This window comes from Apodemus sylvaticus, chromosome 3 (genome assembly GCF_947179515.1).
Source record: "Apodemus sylvaticus chromosome 3, mApoSyl1.1, whole genome shotgun sequence".
In the NCBI taxonomy this organism is placed as follows: Eukaryota; Metazoa; Chordata; class Mammalia; order Rodentia; family Muridae; genus Apodemus; species Apodemus sylvaticus.
In genome coordinates, this window is record NC_067474.1 from 158,352,616 (window position 1) to 158,373,595 (window position 20,980).

The 20,980-nt window shown below is 43.3% G+C and overlaps 1 protein-coding gene across 1 annotated transcript; it reads left to right on the top strand.

Moving 5' to 3' along the window:
• Positions 1-7,729: 7,729 nt before the first annotated feature.
• LOC127680419 (PRAME family member 12-like) lies at positions 7,730-10,283 on the top strand. Its single transcript, XM_052175878.1, has 3 exons — positions 7,730-8,016; positions 8,314-8,895; positions 9,668-10,283. The coding sequence occupies exons 1-3, from the start codon at positions 7,730-7,732 to the stop codon at positions 10,281-10,283; spliced, it is 1,485 nt and encodes a 494-aa protein (XP_052031838.1).
• The last annotated feature ends 10,697 nt before the right edge of the window (positions 10,284-20,980 follow it).

The following is a 20,980-nucleotide window of genomic DNA, read 5'->3' on the forward strand; positions in this document are numbered from 1 at the left end:
TGTAGTGCAGGCTGGCCTTCAATTCATCATCTTCTATCCATCAATTTCTAAATGATTGCTGGAAGCCTGCCTGACCTTTTGTGTTTTCAAGCTGAAGTTTGACACAGGGAAAGGAGGAGTGACGGATAAGGGACTGGAAGGAGCAGTGTTTGGGATATAAATAAATAAATAAGTTAATAATCAAACAAATAAAACCAACAACTGAAAGAAACCAAACAAACAAACAAATAAAAATCAAAGAGATTAAACTACCAAGCAGATCCCCACTTGAATTTCAGGATGAGCCCTGGAGGCACTCATAGACAGAAGGATCTGAACTTCAGGGACAGCTCTAATAACCTGTCACAAAAGTTTTCAAGTGAAGCTTCAAGAGCTAGCCCAAGCCTTTAATCCCAGTGCTCTGGATGAAAGACCTTGCCAGAAGGGCTCAGTCCCTTACCTTTTCTGTATGGAGATCAACTTAATGTGAACACACCCTATATACACCCCAGGCAGTCACTCGATGCAAGTAGCATAGGTCTGTTCATATTTTTTCCACCATTGGAACACAAGATGTCGTATAAATTGCCCAGGCTGGCCTTGAGATCACATTTAATCCCAGTACTTGGGAGACAGAGGCAGGTGTATTTCTGAGTTCAAGGTCAGTCTGGTCTACAAAGTGAGTTCCAGGACAGTCAGGGCTACACAGAGAAACCCTGTCTCGGGAAAAAAAAACATTAGGGATTTTTTTGTTCCTTCCTTCTCAACCTCCTGAACAGGTCCCCAAACTTTAGCACAACTGACTCCATGGTGGAAGTACAATTCATGCCACAAAATCAGCTTGTACACAGCACATCACCCAAACATACAAGAAGTCCTGGTTTTCACCAGTATCTCAGTTCATTCTTTTCTGCAATGAGATCTTATCAACATAAGCACAGTCTATTTACATACATATCTACATGGACTGGAGGATTACTGAGGCCCAACTGTACTTTCTACTCATCATGGCAATGATTCCATTAAAAGCCAACATGGTACAGAAATGCAAGGGGGTGGCCAGGCATTGGTGGCACATGCCTTTAATCCCAGTACTTGGGAGGCAGAGGCAGGTGGATTTCTGAGTTCAAGGCCAGTCTGGTCTACAAAGTGAGTTCCAGGACAGCCAGGGCTACACAGAGAAACCCTGTCTCGGGATAAAAAAAACATTAGGGATTTTTTTTGTTCCTTCCTTCTCAACCTCCTGAACAGGTCCCTAAACTTTAGCACAACTGACTCCATGGTGGAAGTACAATTCATGCCACAAAATCAGCTTGTACACAGCACATCACCCAAGCATACAAGAAGTCCTTGTTTTCACCAGTATCTCAGTTCATTCTTTCCTGCAATGAGATCTTATCAACATAAGCACAGTCTATTTACATACATATCTACATGGACTGGAGGATTACTGAGGCTCAACTGTACTTTCTACTCATCATGGCAATGATTCCATTAAAAGCCAACATGGTACAGAAATGCAAGGGGGTGGCCAGGCATTGGTGGCACATGCCTTTAATCCCAGTACTTGGGAGGCAGAGGCAGGTGGATTTCTGAGTTCAAGGCCAGTCTGGTCTACAATGTGAGTTCCAGGACAGTCAGGGCTACACAGAGAAACCCTGTCTCAGGGAAAAAAGAAAGAAGAAAGAAAGAAAGAAAGAAAGAAAGAAAGAAAGAAAGAAAGAAAGAAAGAAAGAAAGAAAGAAAGAAAGAAAGAAAGAAAGAAAGAAAGAAAGAAAGAAAGAAAGAAAGAAATGGGTAGAGGAAATAAAAGAAGGAAGGAAGGAAGGAAGGAAGGAAGGAAGGAAGGAAGGGAAGAAAAAAAGAGAAAGAAAGAAAGAACCCCTAATGTTTTCTCAGAGACTTGAAGAATGCATAATGAGGGCCGGGCGTTGGTGGCACATGCCTGTAATCCAGGTACTCTGGGAGGCAGAGGCAGGTGGATTACTGAGTTCAAGGCCAGCCTGGTCTACAGAGTGAGTTCCAGGACAGCCAGGGCTATAGAGAGAAACCCTGACTCAGAAAAAAAAATGCATAATGAGTTCAGGAGAGGCCTAAGTTATAGAGGTTTAATGTAGACAAAAAAAAAAAAAAATAGAAAATCTGAGAGCTCAAACTTTGAGGCAAGGTTTAATGAATAGGCTTGAGATTTTGCCAGAACTTCAGATTAGCATTTTACCGATGGAGATATCAGGTTTTAGCAAGAATATATGAAGCTGGTTGTGCTCTCTCTATAGGGTGCATATCATGACACTCTATGAACCTCTGATTCAAAAAGTGTGCCAGAATACTGAGAGAGCTCTGGAAATAAATGTATAACTAGATTTCACTCCAAAGTATAAACAGCTTCACCTCTCTCCCTCATGAGAAATTGACTGGTAATGACTTATTTGAAGTGCCTCTCACACTAGACCATGATGAATGGTAGATTCATATTCATACTTGATGCCCCAGTATAAGTGAATACCAGAACAGGGAAGTGGGAGTGGGGTAGCTGGTGAGCAGGGGGAATGGGAGGATGGGATAGAGTGGTTTTGGAGGGAAAACCAGAAAAGGTATAACATTTGAAATGTAAATAAAGAGAATATCTAATAAAAACCCTGGCTGTCTGTGCATGACTCAATCTAAAAAGTCTTTTTTTTCCTGTTTGTTTGGGGTATTTTGTTTTGGTTTGCTTTTCTTTGCTTTTCATTGTTGTAGTCAAGACAGTTTCTCTGTGTGACCCTGACTGTCCTGGAATTTACTCTGTAGACAAGATTGCCTTGGAACTCATAGATCCAACTGCATCTGCTTAAGGAGTGCCTGGATTAAAGGCACAAGCAAACGACTTCAATAAATCAGTTCTTGACATAAGTCTGCCTTAAGTTTCTTCCTGATTATGGATCTGATCCAACAACCTATACCATCAAAATGTGAAAATGGGCAAGTGGGTGGATTCTCAATTATTTAACCAGAGGCCGATTTTGGGTGGGAGGGTGTGACTACAAAGGGAGGGTTCAATGGAAAGGTATATAAAGAGTCAAAGCATCCAGTTGAAAAGTGTACAAAAAGTCTAAGACTCCAGAGAATATCCCAGAGTCCTGGTGCCTGCAGTCAGAGTCTTTCCCTGCCTGGGTTCAGAGACCTATCACCAGTATCCAGATCAGGTAAGTCCCTTAGCTCCATCAGGATACCTCTTCTCATGTAAGCTCATGTATATGGTTACTGATTTGCCTTTTTCTAGATGAGATATTTCTATATAACCTTGCCTGGCCTGGAACTCACAGAGATTCTCCCATCTCAGAAAACTGAGGTTTGGCTAACCATAATATTAATTGGATCAGTATGGTTTCTGTGGGGTTTTTTACATTCACATTAAGATTGTCAGTGTGACCCTGAATTCAAGGCAATCCATGCTGGAATGAGAGCTGAGAGTTACCCAAGCGCCTTGACTGCTGATCTTGATGTCACTTTATTTCTGCCATTCTTGGGTGTGCCTTTAATCCCAGCAACAGGGGTGCAGAGGCAAATTGATCTTTGAGTTTGAAGCCAATCTGACCTATGTAGTGAGTTTCAAAACATCCAGTGATAAGACATGTCTCAAAAAATCAAAACAAGCAAGCAAACAAACAAAAACAGTGTTTGTAAGTGCTGAGTGACAATAGAATATCGTCTGTTCTAATCGAGAGGGCTGGGAAAACTAAGCATAGTTTATCATCAAAATATAGACTGAGGTCTCTGGGTGATCCCTTCCCACTGGGATAAATTCACCCAAGATTAGTTAGAATAAGATAGAGTCTTTGGGAAACAGGATATTTTGGACAGACTTCACAAGCTGATAGGAGAATTATAACTTTCATACCAAGACAAAACTTTAAAACTGGACAAAACATTTCTGAATTGGACATGCTGTGGTGGCATTGCTGACCAGTGATAGAACATAACTTTAATCCCAGCACATGGGAGGTAATGGCAAGAAGATTTGTGTGAGTTCAAGGCAAGTAGGGTCTAGAAAGTGAGTTCCAGGGAAGCCAATAATGCAGTGCTTTCTGTAAAACCCATGTTTCAAGAAACAAATCAAAAGAAAAAAAATTCTGGGTTGGAATGATGGCTCAGCCATTAAGAGCACTGAGCATTCCAGAGGTCCTAAGATCAATTCCCAGGAACCACATGGTGGCGCATAACCTCTTCTGTTATGTCTGAAGACATACTGAAGGTGTATACTGTACACAGTATACAGCTACAATATATAAAAATAAATAAATTTTAAAAAACTTCAATTATTAAATGAAACTGAAAAATTATTATGAGACAAAGAACTGTGACATTCAGAAAAAGTGGCAGCTAAAGAATGGAAAATTGTGTTACCAATTCCCATCTGATAGAGGACTAATATCCAAAATATAGAAAGAACTCAAAACTAGATAACTAAAATCTAAATAATCCAACTAAAAATAGAGTATAGATCTTTCTTTTTTTTTTTTTTTTTTTGGTTTTTTTGGATTTTGCTTTTTTCAAGACAATGCTTCTCTGTATAGTCCTGGCTGTCCTGGAACTCACTCTGTAGACCAGGCTGGCCTCGAACTCAGAAATCCGCCTGCCTCTGCCTCCCAGAGTGCTGGGATTACAGGCGTGCACCACCACCGCCCGGCCAAAGAAATTCTTAAGAGATAAATCTGAAGAATAAGCAGGCATCTTCTGAATTATTTCTTACTATTTCAATATGCCTAGGTAAAACAAAATGAAACTTACTTTCCCAAGGCAGGGGTTTTTGTATAGCTCTTGCTGTCTAGAAATAGCTATGTAGACCAGAATCAAAACCACAGAGATCTGCCTGCCTCTGGCTCTATGATACTAGAGTTAAATGCATGTTCCTCTACCATTCCACTTAATCATAATTAGTCATTAATTACCAGCATTTTATTCCAGATATGGTCTAGCTTCATTGATTAATTACCTGTGACCTCTTTATGTAGATCAGGATGGCCGCTAACAATTGCCTCTGCTTCCTATGTGCTGGAACAATAAATGAGAATCAATATGCCTGGTTGTTTCTATATTTTTGGTTTAAAAACAAAACAAAAATCCCAGAGTTCCATATAACTAACTTTATTCACAAGGCAAGCCATGAACTTGCAATGGTCTTTCTTTAGCCTTCCTCATACAACACTGAGACTGGATCAATAAAAGATGCTTAATATGCTCATCTGAGGAAGAAAGGAATCTCTCTGAGCCATTTTGGCTACTTGCAATTCTGAGAGACTCTGTGACTGAGATCTGGGTCCTATCTCACTTTGTCAATGACTGAAGATGTAGATCAGCTTGGTAGGATTCTGAGACCCACGGGTGTTCAGAACATGACACCACTATGGACACCTGGGCCTTGGCAGATCCTTTGTGGCTTTTTGTTGCTGTCACCCAGATGTACCCCGCTCTGATACGTTACCACTATGTAACCAGACTGCAGTGAAGTTCTTCTGTTCAGCCCTGTGCCTCCCAGAGGCAGGTGTACACCTCCAAGCCTGCCCTCTCCTGAAATAACTAAGGACCTTTGAGGTGATTTATCTGATTTTCAACAATGACTTCGGCACTAGGGCACAAGGCTAGATTACTGAATCCAGGCCCAGCTCATAACCTACTCCATATGCATCCAGCAGATTGAGAGGTGGAGGATAGAAGATGTGGATGTTCATGGCCATTCCTTTTTATATTCTATATGAAACGAGCCTGGAATACAGGTCATCCTGTTTAGGAATATGCAATATTCCTTTTGAAAATGTTCTGTGAGGATTAGTTTAATTGGTTGATATAACTGCAGTGGAAGGTTTAGAAGCCTAGGCCTCAGATGAGTCGGCAAAAATTAGACCCCTGAGAAACCTGTATAGAATCCACTCAAGCTCAGAATACCACAAGTATCCATACACAGTGGTATCAAGATTACCGCTCATTGGCCATTGCAGGAATTAGTGGGAAAAGAAGGAGCAGGCTCTAGAATCACCTCCCCATGGAGGTAAGAAATCGGCTAGTCAACAATGTGTAGCCAGACCCAGGGCTCAAAGCACTTTATAAACTGTGAACTGAGACAAATGATGGGGACAACCTGAACCTGCCCCATTCTAACTCCAGTCAAAAGCCAGAAAAAGGTGAAATGACTGTTCTTCATCCATTCACTTGTGATTGCTTCTCAGCAATCACTCATATGTAATCTTGTGTGCCTTGATGTCATTCATGCTTCTCCTAAGTACTGCTGCTTCACGAAAAGGCCCTTTCTGATCAGCACAGTAAGTCTCCCATGATGCAATGTGGGAAAGTAGAGCAAAAGAGAATCCAGGTGTTATGGCTCAAACCCACCTAATACTTCAGTTATAAGGAAAGATGATGCAGGGTCTATATAATGAGTTTAAACCAGCCCAGATTGTATGGTGAGTTCCATCTAAGACAGCCACAGTTACACAGGAAAACCCTGTCTCAAACAGAGAAGAAGCTTCCAAAATATGTAGTTCATTATGGTAAGTAATCTCAGAGCTCAGAATTTGAGGAGAAACATCTTGTAAGCTTTGAGACCTTAACCAGAATCTCTGATTTTAAACATTCCCACATAGAAATGTGATTAAATCTAGCTAAAGATGTAAATGTCAAAATAATTAAATGAGTGGAGGCTTTATGACCCAATCAGGTGGTAGCTTGTTTCTGAGAGGTGGGCCTAAAAAGGTAAGGTGTGAGGAAATGTGCATATAAGGTTCAGTATGGCTGCACAAGACAGTCTGAGGCTTGGAGCCTGGAGTGACTGCCTGTTCCTGCTAGAATGGGAAAACCTGAAAGAAGTGTGAAGGTCAGGTAAGTCATTCAATCCATCAGGATGCCCCATCTCACCCAGCCAGCCAGCCTCCCATTTCATCTTAGTATTTTTAATATTTGGTTATTGTAATTTTTGATTCGTTGTATGGTGTGATTGTTTTGAAGTAGAAAATGTGATTTAACTCAGGTTAGCTTAGAACTCCATATATAGCTGTCATGAAAGACTGATTCTGCTGCCTCCCCTCCTAAGTTCTGAGACCTCAAGTTGTGCCATTTATAGAGAGCCAAGTATGTAATATTCAAGGACTTGGCCCATTGAGGAAGTACCTTATTTTCTTACCAATATCTTCAGTACACCTTAAAATTTCATAATTCACAATGATTATAGATTTAGAGAGAAAATGAAAATTGTGAAACCCATGAAAGCATTAAATTGACAATTTCCACAGTTCAGTCTTCTAAACAACACACTACAGCTCAGTGTGGCTACAGGGTCTAAAACTTAAGGAAGTCAAAGAACCAAAATCCATATCACAGCTTCTACCAAACTGTTCCATTGATTTAATTCATATATAGATTGGGTATGGGACCTTTAAGTTTGCTTCTTAGGGTTATCAGAGATAATGTAGAGGGGTTCACACAAAAGTGTGGAGATCAGATCAACTGTCTTGATACCAGCTTCCCAGCAAGGGAGCTATAGAATGATTGGGTTGAAATGGGTGCTTTTGAATCTCAAGAAGGCCCTTAAGGGAAACGTGGCTCTTAGAAAAATAGATATTGTCTAATGGGAAATACAGGTTTATGACATTGCCTGAACAGTGACTGAGTTTGATTTGAATAATTAGTAGGGAAAGATGCAAGCTAAAATCTGTTTTACCTGAAATAATTCCCTTATCTCCCTATTTCCATAGTATCTCCCCACAAGAAAGTCATAATGAACTTCAAGACCCCTCCCACGATCCAGCAGCTGGCAAAACAAAGCCTGCTGAAAGATGAAGCCTTGACAATCTATGCTCTAAAAGACATGAAAGAGGAGCTCTTCCCACCACTCTTCAAGGATGCATTTAGCAGCAAACAACATAACATCCTGAGGCAGATGGTGGCAGCCTGGCCCTTCCCATGCCTTCCTGTGGGAGCTCTGATGAAGACTCCTGACTTAGAGACCTTGAAGGCTATGCTGGATGGCCTGGATTTGCTGATGAGACAAAAAGTTCGACCCAGGTAAGAGACACCAAGGGAGCATGGGGATGAGAGGGAAGTGTATGGATTGAGGAAAGTATTCACAATGTGGTCCAAGTTGAATCTGAGACTTCTGATGTCACTATCTCTGAGGAGAGAAACTAAGAAAAGGGAAAGTGCTGTGTACAGCATAGCAGAGAAGAGATGCAGCAATATGCAATGAGTTTGTCCCAGCCTCTTCCCTCGAGGAATGGATTTAAGGGTCTTTGTGTTGTAGGTCAAATCTGTTTACACATTGTCTCTTCTGTCATCTGAATATTTTTCCCATTTGATCCACAGGAGGTGGAACCTACAAGTGCTTGATTTACGAGATGCCAACGATAATTTCTGGAATGTGTGGGATGGAATAGAGGATGGTGCCTGCCCTCCAGACTTTAGCGAGACACAATTATTGAGGAATCATCCCATACAATGGGGAACACAGGCTGTGACTGTGTGGATAAACCTTTATGTGAATCCCAGGCATACAATTGAATACAATGAATATTTTTATGAGTGGGCAAAGAAGAGAAAAGATGTACAGGTGAACTGTCAGAAGGTGATGTTTTTGCCCAACCCTCACTACAACCCCTGGCATCTTCTGGAAATAGTTGAGCCAAGTTCTATCCAGGAATTGGAAGTGTATAAACACTTCAACCTGGACACTCTTGCAATGATAGCCTCTGACCTGGGCCAGATGAGAAACCTTCAAAAATTCCTTCTCAATAATGTCCACATATCTTTGGAACAGTCTGGAAATAAAGACATGGAAGACCGGTGTATAAGAATGATCATTCCCCATTTCTCCAAACTCCACAAGCTCCAGCATCTCTATTTGAATGACGTCTGCTTTGTGAATGAACATCTGGATGAAGTGCTCAGGTGAGTAAGGATAGTGAGCTTTATCCAGGGGCCAGATCAAAGCCTATGTTACATGAAAGGTCAGTGCACACCTGTGGCTTCCCTGACAATCTTGGATTTACACAGATTTGACCTTGTGATACTCTACATCCTGAGTTCTCACTTCAGTAAACTCAGACTATCAGGTATGTGTCCATTATTTAGAAAAGTTCTTTGCTAGGATCCAGATGTAGCAAAAACAGATCTATGGAGGCTACAAAAGCTTAAACCACCTTCTGCCCCACGTCAGTTCTGTCCTGAGAACTGTATGAAGACTTTTGATCTGCTTCTGTCTCCCCATGAGTCTGAGGCCATCTAAGCACAGGAAGGGGCTGAGTAATGATTGAGGATCATTGGGGCTTCTGGGAACTCTGTTGACAGGACCAAGTCCATGCCATGGAGGTGGGCCTCATGCTCTCAAGTTTGTCACACACGGGAATGGTTCTAGGTCTTTCCAAGACAGTCCTACTGGGATTCACTTTCTGATATCATTTGTCCTCTGATGTAGTATTATGCTAGTAAGTGCAGAGGGCACTGTAGACCTTCAGGCAAAAGCAGTCATGATGGTGTTGTGTGTCCTCTGCTTATAGTGACAAGACTTATTGGGTACTCTCTATCAGGGAGCACTCTAATCTTGAGTTTCATTATGAGCACATAAAGACCTTAGACATAAATAGCCTCTTTTCTTGGAATCATTGCCCTCTGTGTACCTCTATTGAAGTTTAAGGAGATGATCTTCTTTGTCTCTCTTTAGGTGCTTAGAGAATCCCTTAGAGACCCTTGCAATCACTCGCTGCAAGCTGTCAGAATCAGATATGAGGTGTCTGTCCCAGTGTCCAAGAGTCTATCAGCTCAAACACCTGGATCTGAGTGGCATCGACTTTATAAATTTAAGTCATGAATTTCTAGGAAGACTTCTAAAACGACTGACAGCTACACTGCAGAAGCTAGAGTTGAAGGGCTGTATGATCACGGACTTCCAAATCGATGTCCTCCTGCCTGCTCTGAGCCAATGCACCCAGCTCACTGAGGTTGATTTTCAGATGAACTTCTTATCTAAGAACAGCCTGGAGAAGCTACTGCAGCACACTGCCAACCTGAGACAGCTGACCAAGGAAATGTACTCTGCACCCTATGAGGTCTATGATGAATTAGGTAATGTCCTCCCACAAAAATTTGCACAATATTGTTCTGAGCTAATGGTCACACTCAATGTTATACGTCAGCCAAAAGAGATCTGCTTTGTGAGTAACATTTGTGCAGGTTGTGGAGGACTCTGTGTCTACAACATGGAGGCCACACTATGTTTCTGTTGGCAACGAGAGTGGTCACTTCTGGACTCTGAGAAAGGAAAGCCAGAACTCAAGTGACTCATTCCAGATAAAGCATGCGTATTTCAGCATTTTTTGGAGGTACTTGGGAATGACGATTGTTTCATTGGGTCATAGTTGAAGGAGAAATACTGATCTGGAGAATGAGGGCTTAAATTCTGTCCAAGGTTAACATTACAGACCCACCTTGACACACTCATAGAGATTTGAATATGGTATTCACTGTTGGGTTTGCCCTTCACATATTCTTGTGTAATCTTCTCTCTGTCCCTTTCTTCCCAGAATTTTCAGAATAACATGCCCCATGTTTCAAGATTATATACACTTCAGCTTCCTGAAATCCTGATCAAAACACAACAAAGATTCTCTTGGAGAGATGGCTCAAAGTTTAAGATTGCTTGGTGCTCTTCCTGGGGAGGATTGTTTTATTTTTCATTCCCATGACCACCTGTAACTCTAGCTTCAGATGATCTGTCATTTTTTGGTCTCTGGGAAGACGTGTTCATTTCTGCACATAGACATACCATAAACATGATGAAAAAGAAATAAAAATTAATATATTTTAAATAATAAAATGAGTAACATTGTGGTGGTACATACCTTTGACTCCAGTACTAGGTTGGTATAGACCGCTGGCAGATATTTGAATTTTTGGCTGGCAGTGGAATTTGCTGGAAGATTTCAAGTGTTTTTGGTTGACAACTGTGGTTGCCTCTCAGGATATATACGTCCCTTGGGTTAGGGAATGTATGGATTCTTGCCATGACCTCAAAGAAAAAAGACTTAAAGTACCTTTGGACACAAGGTTCCTCCACTCTTGTTTTTTTCTTTTCTTTTTCTTTTTTATTAACTTATTTTTTAAACTTATTCACTTTACATCCCACTCACTGCCACCCTCCTGGTCATCCCTTCCCACAATCGTTCCCCCATTCCCTTCTCATATGAATGGGTGCCCCCACGCCATTATCTGTCCACCCTGGCATTTGAAGTCTCTTCATGGCTAGGTGCCTCCTATCCTACTGAGTTGAGATCAGGAAGCCAAGCTAGAAGAACACATCCCAATACAGGCAACACATTTTGGGGTAGCCCCCATTCCAGTTTTGGGTATCACATGAAGACAAAGCTGCACATCTGCTCATATGGGGGTGGGGGGGGCTAGGTCCAGCCTATGTATGTTCTTTGGTTGATTGTTCAGAAACTGAGAACCTCAAAGGCCCAGTTAGTTGACTCTGCCCTTCATGTGCAGTTCCTATCCCCTTCTAGGCCCATAATCCTTCATAATTTTCTTCCATAAGAGTCTCCAAGCTCCATCCACTATTTAGCTATGGGTGTCTGTATCTGTCTGAGTCAACTGAAAGGTAGAGGCTCTCAGAGGACGAGAAGAACTTGTCTGAAAACCTAACAGTGTATCATTAATAGTGTTAGGGACTGGTGCTTCCCATGAATGGGTCTCAAGATGGGCAGGGTATTGGTTGACCATTCCCTCAGTCTCTGCCCCATCCCCTGTGCCTGCATTCCTTTTTGTTGTTTTTGTTTGTTTGTTTGTTTGTTTGTTTTTGAGACAGGGTTTCTCTGAATAGCCCTATCTGCCCTGGAACTCTGCAGACTAGGCTGGCCTCGAACTCAGAAATCTGCCTGCCACTGCCTCCCAAGTGCTGGGATTAAAGGTGTGCACCACCACTGCCCAACACCTGCATTCCTTTTAGACAGGATACATTTTGGGTCAAATTTTTGCTGGGCAGTGGTGGTACACACCTTTAATCCCAGCACAGGTAAGTGAGATAGATTTTAGAGTTCAAGGCCAGCCTGATCTACAGAGTAAGTTTAAGGACAGCCACACACACACACACACACACACACACACACAAAACCCTGTCTCATAAAACCATTAAAAAATGGTTTTATTTCCTGGTGCTGCAGAAATGGCTCAGCAGGTAAGACTGCTCTTGCAAAGGTCCTGATTTCAAATGCCAACAACCACATGGTGGCTCACAATGATCCACAATGAGATCCGATGCCCTCTGGTGGGGTGTTTGAGGACAGCTACAGTATACTTACATATAATAAGTAAAACTTTTTAAAAAATGTTTTCTTGGTAGATTGATGTCTCTATTGCTCCACTGGGGCTCCTGCCTGGCTATAGGAAATGCCCTCTTCAAGTTCCATCTCCCCAATGTAGTGAGTCTCAGATAAGGTCACCCCCATTGATTCTTGGGTGCCTCCATCATCTCAGAACTTTGTCTCCTCCTGGAGATGCCTTCCACCTGCTCACCCCTTTAGTTCAGTCCTCTACTCTTGAGGAACATCGGCACCTATTCAGAAAGCTCTTCCCAGTCTCTCTGATCTTAAGACCTTCAGGAGAATAAATCCTCACAGCCATGTTTTCAGTATATGCTTTGATTTGTTATCATTCAGTGTATGACTTGTGTGACTCTGTGTGTGTGTTTCTCAGAGTATGTGAGTTTGAGTATGTATGTACTTATATAAGTCATGGTTCTCTAGAGTCACAGATTTTATGGAATATCTCTATATATTAAATGAATTTATTGTAATGACTTAAAGTCTGTAGTGCAACTAACCCAAAAATGGGCAGCCATGGATGGGAACTCCAAGAATCTACTAGTTTCTCAGGCCCATGAGCTACTTGCTTGCACTAGTCTTCTGTAGAAGTAGGTTTCTATAGATGTGCTGGCAAGTAAGTACAAGCAAACAAACAAGAGTGAATCTTCCTTCTTCTAATGTCCATATGTAGGCCTCCAATAGAAGGTGTGGCCCTGATTAAAGGTGTGTGTCACCACATCTGGATCTAGGACTTACTCTGTTCTGGGCTGACCTTGAACTCAGAGACCTCTTTGCTTCAGTCTCCTGGGATTAAAGGTGTGATTTACCTTGCCTGCACCTAAGCTTTTCTTTCCCCCTCTCCCATATAGGGTTTCGCTGTGTAGCACTTGCTGTCTTGGAACTCACTCTGTAGACTAGGCTGGCCTCAAACCCAGAAATTCACCTGCCTCTACCGCCCAAGTGCTGGGATTAAAGGTGTTCACCACCACTGCCTGGCTACCTAAGCTTTACTTATTCACCATGCCTCAAGATCCAGGTCAGAAACTTCTGTCTTCCAGCCTCTGTAGGACACCCCTTTGGGGGAGACCTCACTTAGTCTTGGGATGGTGCACACCCAAGGAAATGTGAGAGACTTGACGCAAGCACACGAGGCAGTTTAATATCGGAGCTCCGGGATGACAAGTATCTCACACAGGAGACAGAGGAATCGACCACTAGGCTTGGAAACCAGGGGTCTACATAGGAAAAGTCAGGGGGATTTGGCCCAGTTACACACGATTGGCTGATTCAAACATTGGCAGGAGAAATTGGCACGTGGTTACATCAGCAAGCAGTACATGCAGATCGGGGCATCAGCAATGTAGGGAGGGAGGCTTATCTTTGTTAGCAGGAAGTCTGGTCAACGTTAAACTACACCATTCGTCCCTTTAACCTTAATTATGGACTCTGAGGAGTTCTAACTCCTTTCAAACTCCCTTCATTCTCCTCTTCTTCTGCTAAATAATTCTAATCTTTTAATTTTAAAAATTGGTGTCTTCCTATGGGGAATGGTAATCATATTCTCCTTCTATTTTAACTATGGGTTGATACTGGTATTGGAGAGCTATAAGCTGCACTGCATTTACCCTATCCCTAATGAAAGCAAGTCCTTTATTTATTAAACAAGGGCCAAAGATTAGAACCAAACATATAACAAGACTTGGTCCGGTGAAAGCAGAGAATAAAGTGGTCACCCATGGAGACTTAGAGTCCCAGGATCTGAGCCATCCCTGTTGTGCTTCTCGATCTCGCTTTCTCTTTTCAAGTCTCTCTCTTAATTTCTGCATAGAATCCCTGACTACTCCTGTGTGGTCTGCATAAAAACAGCATTCTTCTTCTAAGGCTGCACACAGTTCTCCTTCTTTTAAAAATAACAAATCTAAACCTCTTCTATTCTGTAACACTGCTTCAGATAAGGAGGTCAAAGATTTCTCAAAGGCATCCATGGATTTTGGCAGCATCTCTAAGTCTTCATTTATAGCTTCCTTTAGAGACTGAAAAGACTGAGCTCCTTGTCTACCTTCAATTAGGGCTGTTATGCCCGTCCCTACTCCCACCTCAAGACCAGCTCCCAGCATCATAGCTAGGGTTAGGGAAACTGGTTCCCTTTTTAGTCTCTTGCTGGTATACTCATCTTCTAGGTAGGAAGCAGGGTGATAAGTCATTCGGGGTAGAAGCTGAACCATGACACAGAAATCATGAGAGGGGTCAAAAACACTAGTTGATACGGAGGGGGTAAGTCCTGTGTTGCAGGCCCATTGGAGAAGGTACCAACTAATAGTTGGTTTCTGTCCTGCTCACGGAGTGAGTCTGGCCACATAGATGACGATCGGAAGGGAGAAGGGTCCCTATGCAAAGACTGGGACTTTCCTATGATTCTGTTACTTCAATCAGGGTTAATTTCTTTCCTATCCCCCATGAGCAGGAAGCATGATTACTGGTTTTATTGAAATCCCCATTATAGGTGACTCCTTCATAATAGGGGGACCTGAGGATAAGCATAACCAGCAATCAATAGTAGCATCTGGATCAGTGTTGTTAAGGGCATAGACAGCTCCTCTAACCAGGTTGAACAGTCTCTGTCCCATAGAGGGATATGTACAGATTGTGGTCCAGGGTCCATGAGGAATGATGGTGTTAAGGGATCTCACAGTTCTCGGGATAGATGGGGCAGTTACAGGAGTCTGGGCCTTGGGCCTGGCAGGAGGGCCTTGCTCTAGGAGGATCTTGTTAGGTCCTATTGGAACTGGGGGTGGTATTTCTATTTTGAATCGGATTGATATCAGGGACCCAGGTTTACTCCCATGGTTATAGTAAACCATTCCCCAGTACAACCCTTGGAGCCAGGTAGTCAAGGGGGTTCATTTCCTGTGTCAGTGAACTGAGCTCTTATGTAGTCTAGGTCCCTAGGAGAACAGGGCTTGCCTGCATATAGAGGAATGGTGGCATGCCACCCAGATCCTGGATTTGCAAAAGAAAGGGTTATTCGATCAGTTGAATCAACTGACTATTTCCAATCCCCATCATTGGAGGTTACACAGCTCCAACTCCTGCAAAAGAACTCATCTGGCCTTCCACAACCTCTAGAGTTAGTGGCTCCAGGGCAGGCATAAAACCCCTTGCTTTGAACAATGTTAGGAGGACTACTCCTGGCAGTGGGGTTTGTGGTTCGAAAACAAAACCCTAGACGTGGCCACCAGATGCCCGCAGGCACGAAGGTTTGGGTGCTACTTATAATTTTTCCCGTGTTGGTATCCATTACTTGCCAAGTCAGTGTCCGAGGGGCATGGGGATTGTCAGTCTTCGGAGGTATGCAAGCAACGGAAGCACAGTTTAGAAGGATTATCAGTCTTTTCCAAGATCCACTCATCTTGATCAGTCCCTGGGGGGACCTTCTTGATGTGTGAAGCATGAACCCAGGTGGGGATTCCCTCTATCTTCACAGCGGTGGGTGTAGTCAACAGCACCAGGTAGGGTCCTTTCCACTGTGGCTTGAGGTTCCCTGCTCAGTGCCTTCTCACCAGGACCATGTCTCCCACTTCAAACTGATGCAGCACCAGCAAGTCCCGAGCGATGTAGGTTTCTTTCAACTGCTCCGAGATTTCTTTTCTCATGATCTCGAGCACCTTCACCCAAGCTAGGAGGCAAGATGGGGGAATGGGGGAGGGGAAACAGGACAGGTTTTCTCTCTGCAGTCATATAGAAGGGCAGGGGCACCCAAAAATTAGTTCAAAGGGTGTAAGACCTGAGGCTCCGGGAATATTTCAGACCTGGGATAGGTCATAAGGGAGAAGGACTGTCCAATCATTCCCGCAGGTCTCTAAGGTCAATTTAGTCACGGTCTCTTTTAGAGTTCTATTCATCCTCTCTAACTGCCCTAAACTCTGGGATCTGGAGGCATGATGTAATTTCCAATTTATCCCCAGCTGTCTGGCCAATCCCTGACTTACCTAGGCGACGTAAGCAGGTCCGTTGTCTGACCCAATTACTTTAGGTATCCCAAAACGGGGAAAAATTTCTTCAAGTATCTTCTTGACCACCATGTTACCCATCTCTCTTTTGGTGGGGAATGGTTCAGCCCACCCTGAGTAGGTATCTACAAAAACTAGAAGGTATTTATTTCCATATCTGGCTGGTTTGGCCTCAGTAAAGTCAATTTCCCAAAAAGTCCCTGGCCTGTTTCCTAACAAGCATCTTCCGATATGAGTCCTGTTCGACCCAGCATTGGTAAGCGCACATGCTCAACAGTTCTTTATTAGGTCCTCTACTGCCTTCTGTAGTTGAGGAATATAGTGAGGGGATCTATTAACTAGTTTCATCATCTTTTAGGTTCCCAGGTGAGTGAGGTGATGTATATTAGTCAAGTACTCCAGCCCCTCTAATTTTGTGAGGATCCATTTTTCTGGGATCTCTTCGACTGGATGGGGTTTGGTTTTAATTACCAAGTCAGTGGCCTTTGTGCTGCCTCTTTAGCTACCTGGTCTGCCATCTGATTTCCACTTTCTATTGCTCCAGTTCCCTTTTGATGCCCTGGGCAATGGATGATCGCCACCTTGCGGGGCAAATGAACAACTTCTAGCAAGCTAAGAATTTCTTCTTTATTTTTGATGTCTTTCCCAGCGGAAGTCAGTAGTCCACATTGTCAGTAAATCGCCCCATGAACGTGAGCCATTGCAAAGGCATACCGTATGTCTGTATAAATATTGACAGCCTTCCCTTCTGCTAGTCTCAAAGCCTGAATTATGGCAATAAGCTCTGCTTTCTGGGCTGATGTCCCTTCAGGCAGGCTGCTGGCCCATATGACAGTCTTCCCATCCACTACTGCTGCCCCGGCTCTGCGCTTACCTTCTACCACTAAGCTGCTTCTGGCAGTGAACCAGGTCATCACCCCTGGCCATGGTTGGTCAGTTAAGACTGGCCAAGTCCCAGTTTCATCTGCCAGTATCTCTTCACAGTAATGTATGGGGGTTTCGTCAGCTTCAGGCAGTAAGGTGGCGGGGTTAAGAATGGCAGGTGGAGCGAAGGTCAACCATAAGTCAACAACAAACTCTGGTAGTGGGTCATCGAGCATTAGTCATCCAGTGGTCTGGGAGTTGTCGAATGACACTCTCAAGGGTGTGGGGGGTCACCACTGTCACATTCTGGCCCATAGTCAGTTTATCAGCATCTTTCACCAACACAGCAGTAGCTGCTATTGCCTGTAGACAGGAGGGCCATCCACTAGCCACAGGATCCATTTTCTTTGACAGGTAGGCTACAGGGCGCCTCCAGGGTCCTAAAGTTTGAGTGAGGACCCCCCTGGCCACTCCATTTCTCTCATCAATGTATAGGGTGAAAGGTTTTTTTAAAATCAGGCAGTTCTAGGGCAGGGGCCTGTAGCAGCATCTTTTTGAGAGTCTCAAAAGCCAATTGATGTTCCATAGTCCAAATGAATTACCTTTTTTCTTTTGTTAGAGGGTATAAGGGGGCTGCCAAGGTAGCAAACCCTGGGATCCAGAGTCTGCAGAATCCTGCCATCCCCAGGAATTCTCTTACCTGGCAAGGGGTGGTTGGGGTCGTGATCTGTGCCACTGTCCATTTCCTAGCTTCTGTGAGCCATCGCTGCCCATTCTTCAGGGTATATCCCAGGTAGGTCACCTCAGTCCGGCATAGATGTGCCTTTTTAGCCAATATCTGGTACCCCAACTCACCTAACTTGGCCAGGAGATTTTGAGTCATGAACTTCTAAAATTACATCAGAACAACCAGACTAATTTTTGACTAAGTGTTGGTAGGAAGTACCTAGGGAGTAACTCTGGCCAAGGACAGCAGTGGGGGCCTTCTGGGTACTTGGGTGTAGCTCAGGTCCAACTGTGGGTCAACGTCTCAGGTCTTCTTTTTAAAAATGAAGGCAGGAGAGCTGGAGAGATGGCTCAGGGGATAAGAGCACTGACTATTCTTCCCAAGGTCTTGAGTTGAAACTCCAGAAATCATATGGTGGCTCACAACCATCCATGAAGAGATCTGACGCCCTCTTTTGGTGACTGAAGACAGCTACAGTGTACTTACATAAGATAAATAAATCTTTTTTAAAAAATGAAGGCAGGTCCGAACATGAAGTATATTTGGCCTTCAATATGTTCAGTCTGATCCTAAAACTGAGGGAGTACCTGAACAGAATACCAGAGAGTATTCAGGTTCTTACTCTGCCCATAAATGTATGACTCCCATACAGGGGAAGCCACTGGTGATCCTCTCTTGATCAAATCACATTTGGAGAAGTCTTTCTAAGTCCATAAGAGACCTGTCCTCACTATCCCACTCTTCTTCATTTCAAGTCCACCTACAATGTCTCATCCACTGAACACTATTTTGGTCTGTATGTATCAAACAGTGTCTGAAAGTCACATTTTCTCAGATGCCCTGGTGAAAGTCCAATCCCTAGGCAGTCATTTTTCAGTATCCAAGAGTCACCTGCCCATGTTGACTTAAGGTCAACAAGGACAAACCTAGTCTTTCCATCAGACACACAGTGCTGACCACAAGGAAGATAGATGTCACTGAAAAGTGGCTGATGATGTCTGCCTTTAGGCTCTGTGCATCTTGGAATTCAGGAAATCATTCAGCAAATCTGGCCACAAAGACACACGCTAATCAGATAGGGCCTGCATTCATAGGTCTTGTATTCATCCCATGCCTTAGGAATCTGTAAATCTCATCCATCACAAAAATCACCAGATGCCAGAATGTTACAGGATGTTATTTCACACTGAAAACTTTGAGATTGTGTTATATTCAAAAAAACAAAATAAAATTTTTCTTGTATTGTTATTACTCAGCCCTTAGCACCCACTTTAATCCCTCTGTCTGGAATACAAACATGATATTAGTATATACCTTAAATCCCAAACAATGAAGTTAAAGTTGTTTTGTAGAATGAACCTACAAATTTGAAAAAAATTGTAGTTGTGTGGGAGACAAAGTGAAGAATCAGAGAAAGATTTAACAGAATGGGTTCTTTACAACTCTCCCAAGAAGAAAAAACAAAATGCAACTCCTTGGAAGGTAAGTGCAAGGAAAGAGAGAAGGCAGTTTTATCTGGAGAGTTTTACAGAGACAGGCTGAAGAGATAACAAGCTAGGCCCAGGTGAACACAGATAAGACAGAGAGTAAGAAGGATTCAGATTAGAAGAGATTGTAAAAATTAGTATGAGGCCAAGCAGAGCAATTCAGGAGAGGCTTAGAGAGATACACCAGACAGACATCACAAAGGAGAAAAAATGGTGAGTTTATTTAGGAATGAAGTCTCAGAGGCTCAACTCTTTGTAAGCCTAGATTAGATTGTATGGAGGCTAGAAGCTTGCCAAGGTTAGCAGACAGGGGCAGTAAGCCTCTGAGATTACAGTTAGGTCAAGAGAATAAAATATACTTTTACATCTAGCAAGTAAATGTTATATTTACACCAGAGTCCCTGCCCTGGAATAGTAGAGAACTCAGAGTGCCCTACTGTACATTCTAGTTGCCTCAAGTCAAAACCCTCATCTGAGAGAAACATGGAACTTCACACCATGCCTTAGGGAAGGTACCTAAGTCTTCCTCCCTTGCCCAGCCAATTATCCAGACACCTGGAGACTGGGAAGGTCCTTGAGTTCGCATCCCTGCCCAGTCAATTAATGTAAAGACCATCAGGACCACCAATCCTTATGTATCTAGTTGCTATTGCTATAATCTGTCCTAAAACAATTTTATAAAGGCTTATGAAAGAAAGGATTCACCTCTCTTTTGGGTGCAGGGCAACCCCAGCATTCTAGAAAGATAAGCCTCTTGCTTTTGCATTGAACTCCATTCTTGAGTCTCATTTGGGATTCTCCTGGTAGCTAAGACTCACTTTGAGTCTTACATTTGGTGCACTGGCTGGGAAGCCAGAGAGCCTCAATGATGGCACGAGATATGGTGGTCTCAGGACCTGCTAGAGCCTAAAATGTCAGGTACGTCAGTTGTCTGTCTCTGTTTCTTGTGTTTTCCTTTTGGTTTGATTGTGAGTGTCTGTAAGGCTTTTAGAGAAGCCTGTGGTCGGTGGTTGGTTGTTTACGGTGGGCAGAGGTGCCTTACCACAGTGACTACAGGGTGACTGGAGGAAGCTTCCGCTACCACAGAGGGTAAGGTGAGGACACTGCTCCTTTTGGAACCTTCTAGACTGTCTCCAGTGGGAGCTGGCTGAGTCACCTGGTTACTGGGTTGTTTCACCTGTGGCAGGGGCAAATTATCTGTCTTCCTCGTGACTCTTTGTGTTATTGGACTGGGACTGATGACATTTTTGGACATGTGACAGGCAGAATCAACCTCCCCTTGAACTGGTAGTTAATTATTGGGTGAGGTCAGTGACCTCCTTTTGGGGAGACCCCACTCCATTCTCGGGTTAGCGTATACCCAAGGAAATGCAAGAGACCGACTTGATGCAAACGCTGGAGGCAGTTTATTATCAGAGCTCTGGGCCTACACATATCTCACACAGGAGACAGAGGAGTCACCCCTTATCTTTTATGGCTGGTCTTTTTGTGGAATGACTCAACCACAACTTTGCTTCAAGCTTGTCCAGCATGCCCGGGCTCTAAGACTGCTTGCTGCCTCAACTATGGATTCTGAAAAGTCCCAAC

Excerpts from the sequence above, each read along its gene's own strand:
- LOC127680419 (XM_052175878.1), top strand. The coding sequence starts at position 7,730 with ATGAACTTCAAGACCCCTCCCACGATCCAGCAGCTGGCAAAACAAAGC. Across the intron at positions 8,017-8,313 it reads AGACAAAAAGTTCGACCCAG|GAGGTGGAACCTACAAGTGC; the intron begins GTAAGAGACACC and ends TTTGATCCACAG. Across the intron at positions 8,896-9,667 it reads CATCTGGATGAAGTGCTCAG|GTGCTTAGAGAATCCCTTAG; the intron begins GTGAGTAAGGAT and ends GTCTCTCTTTAG.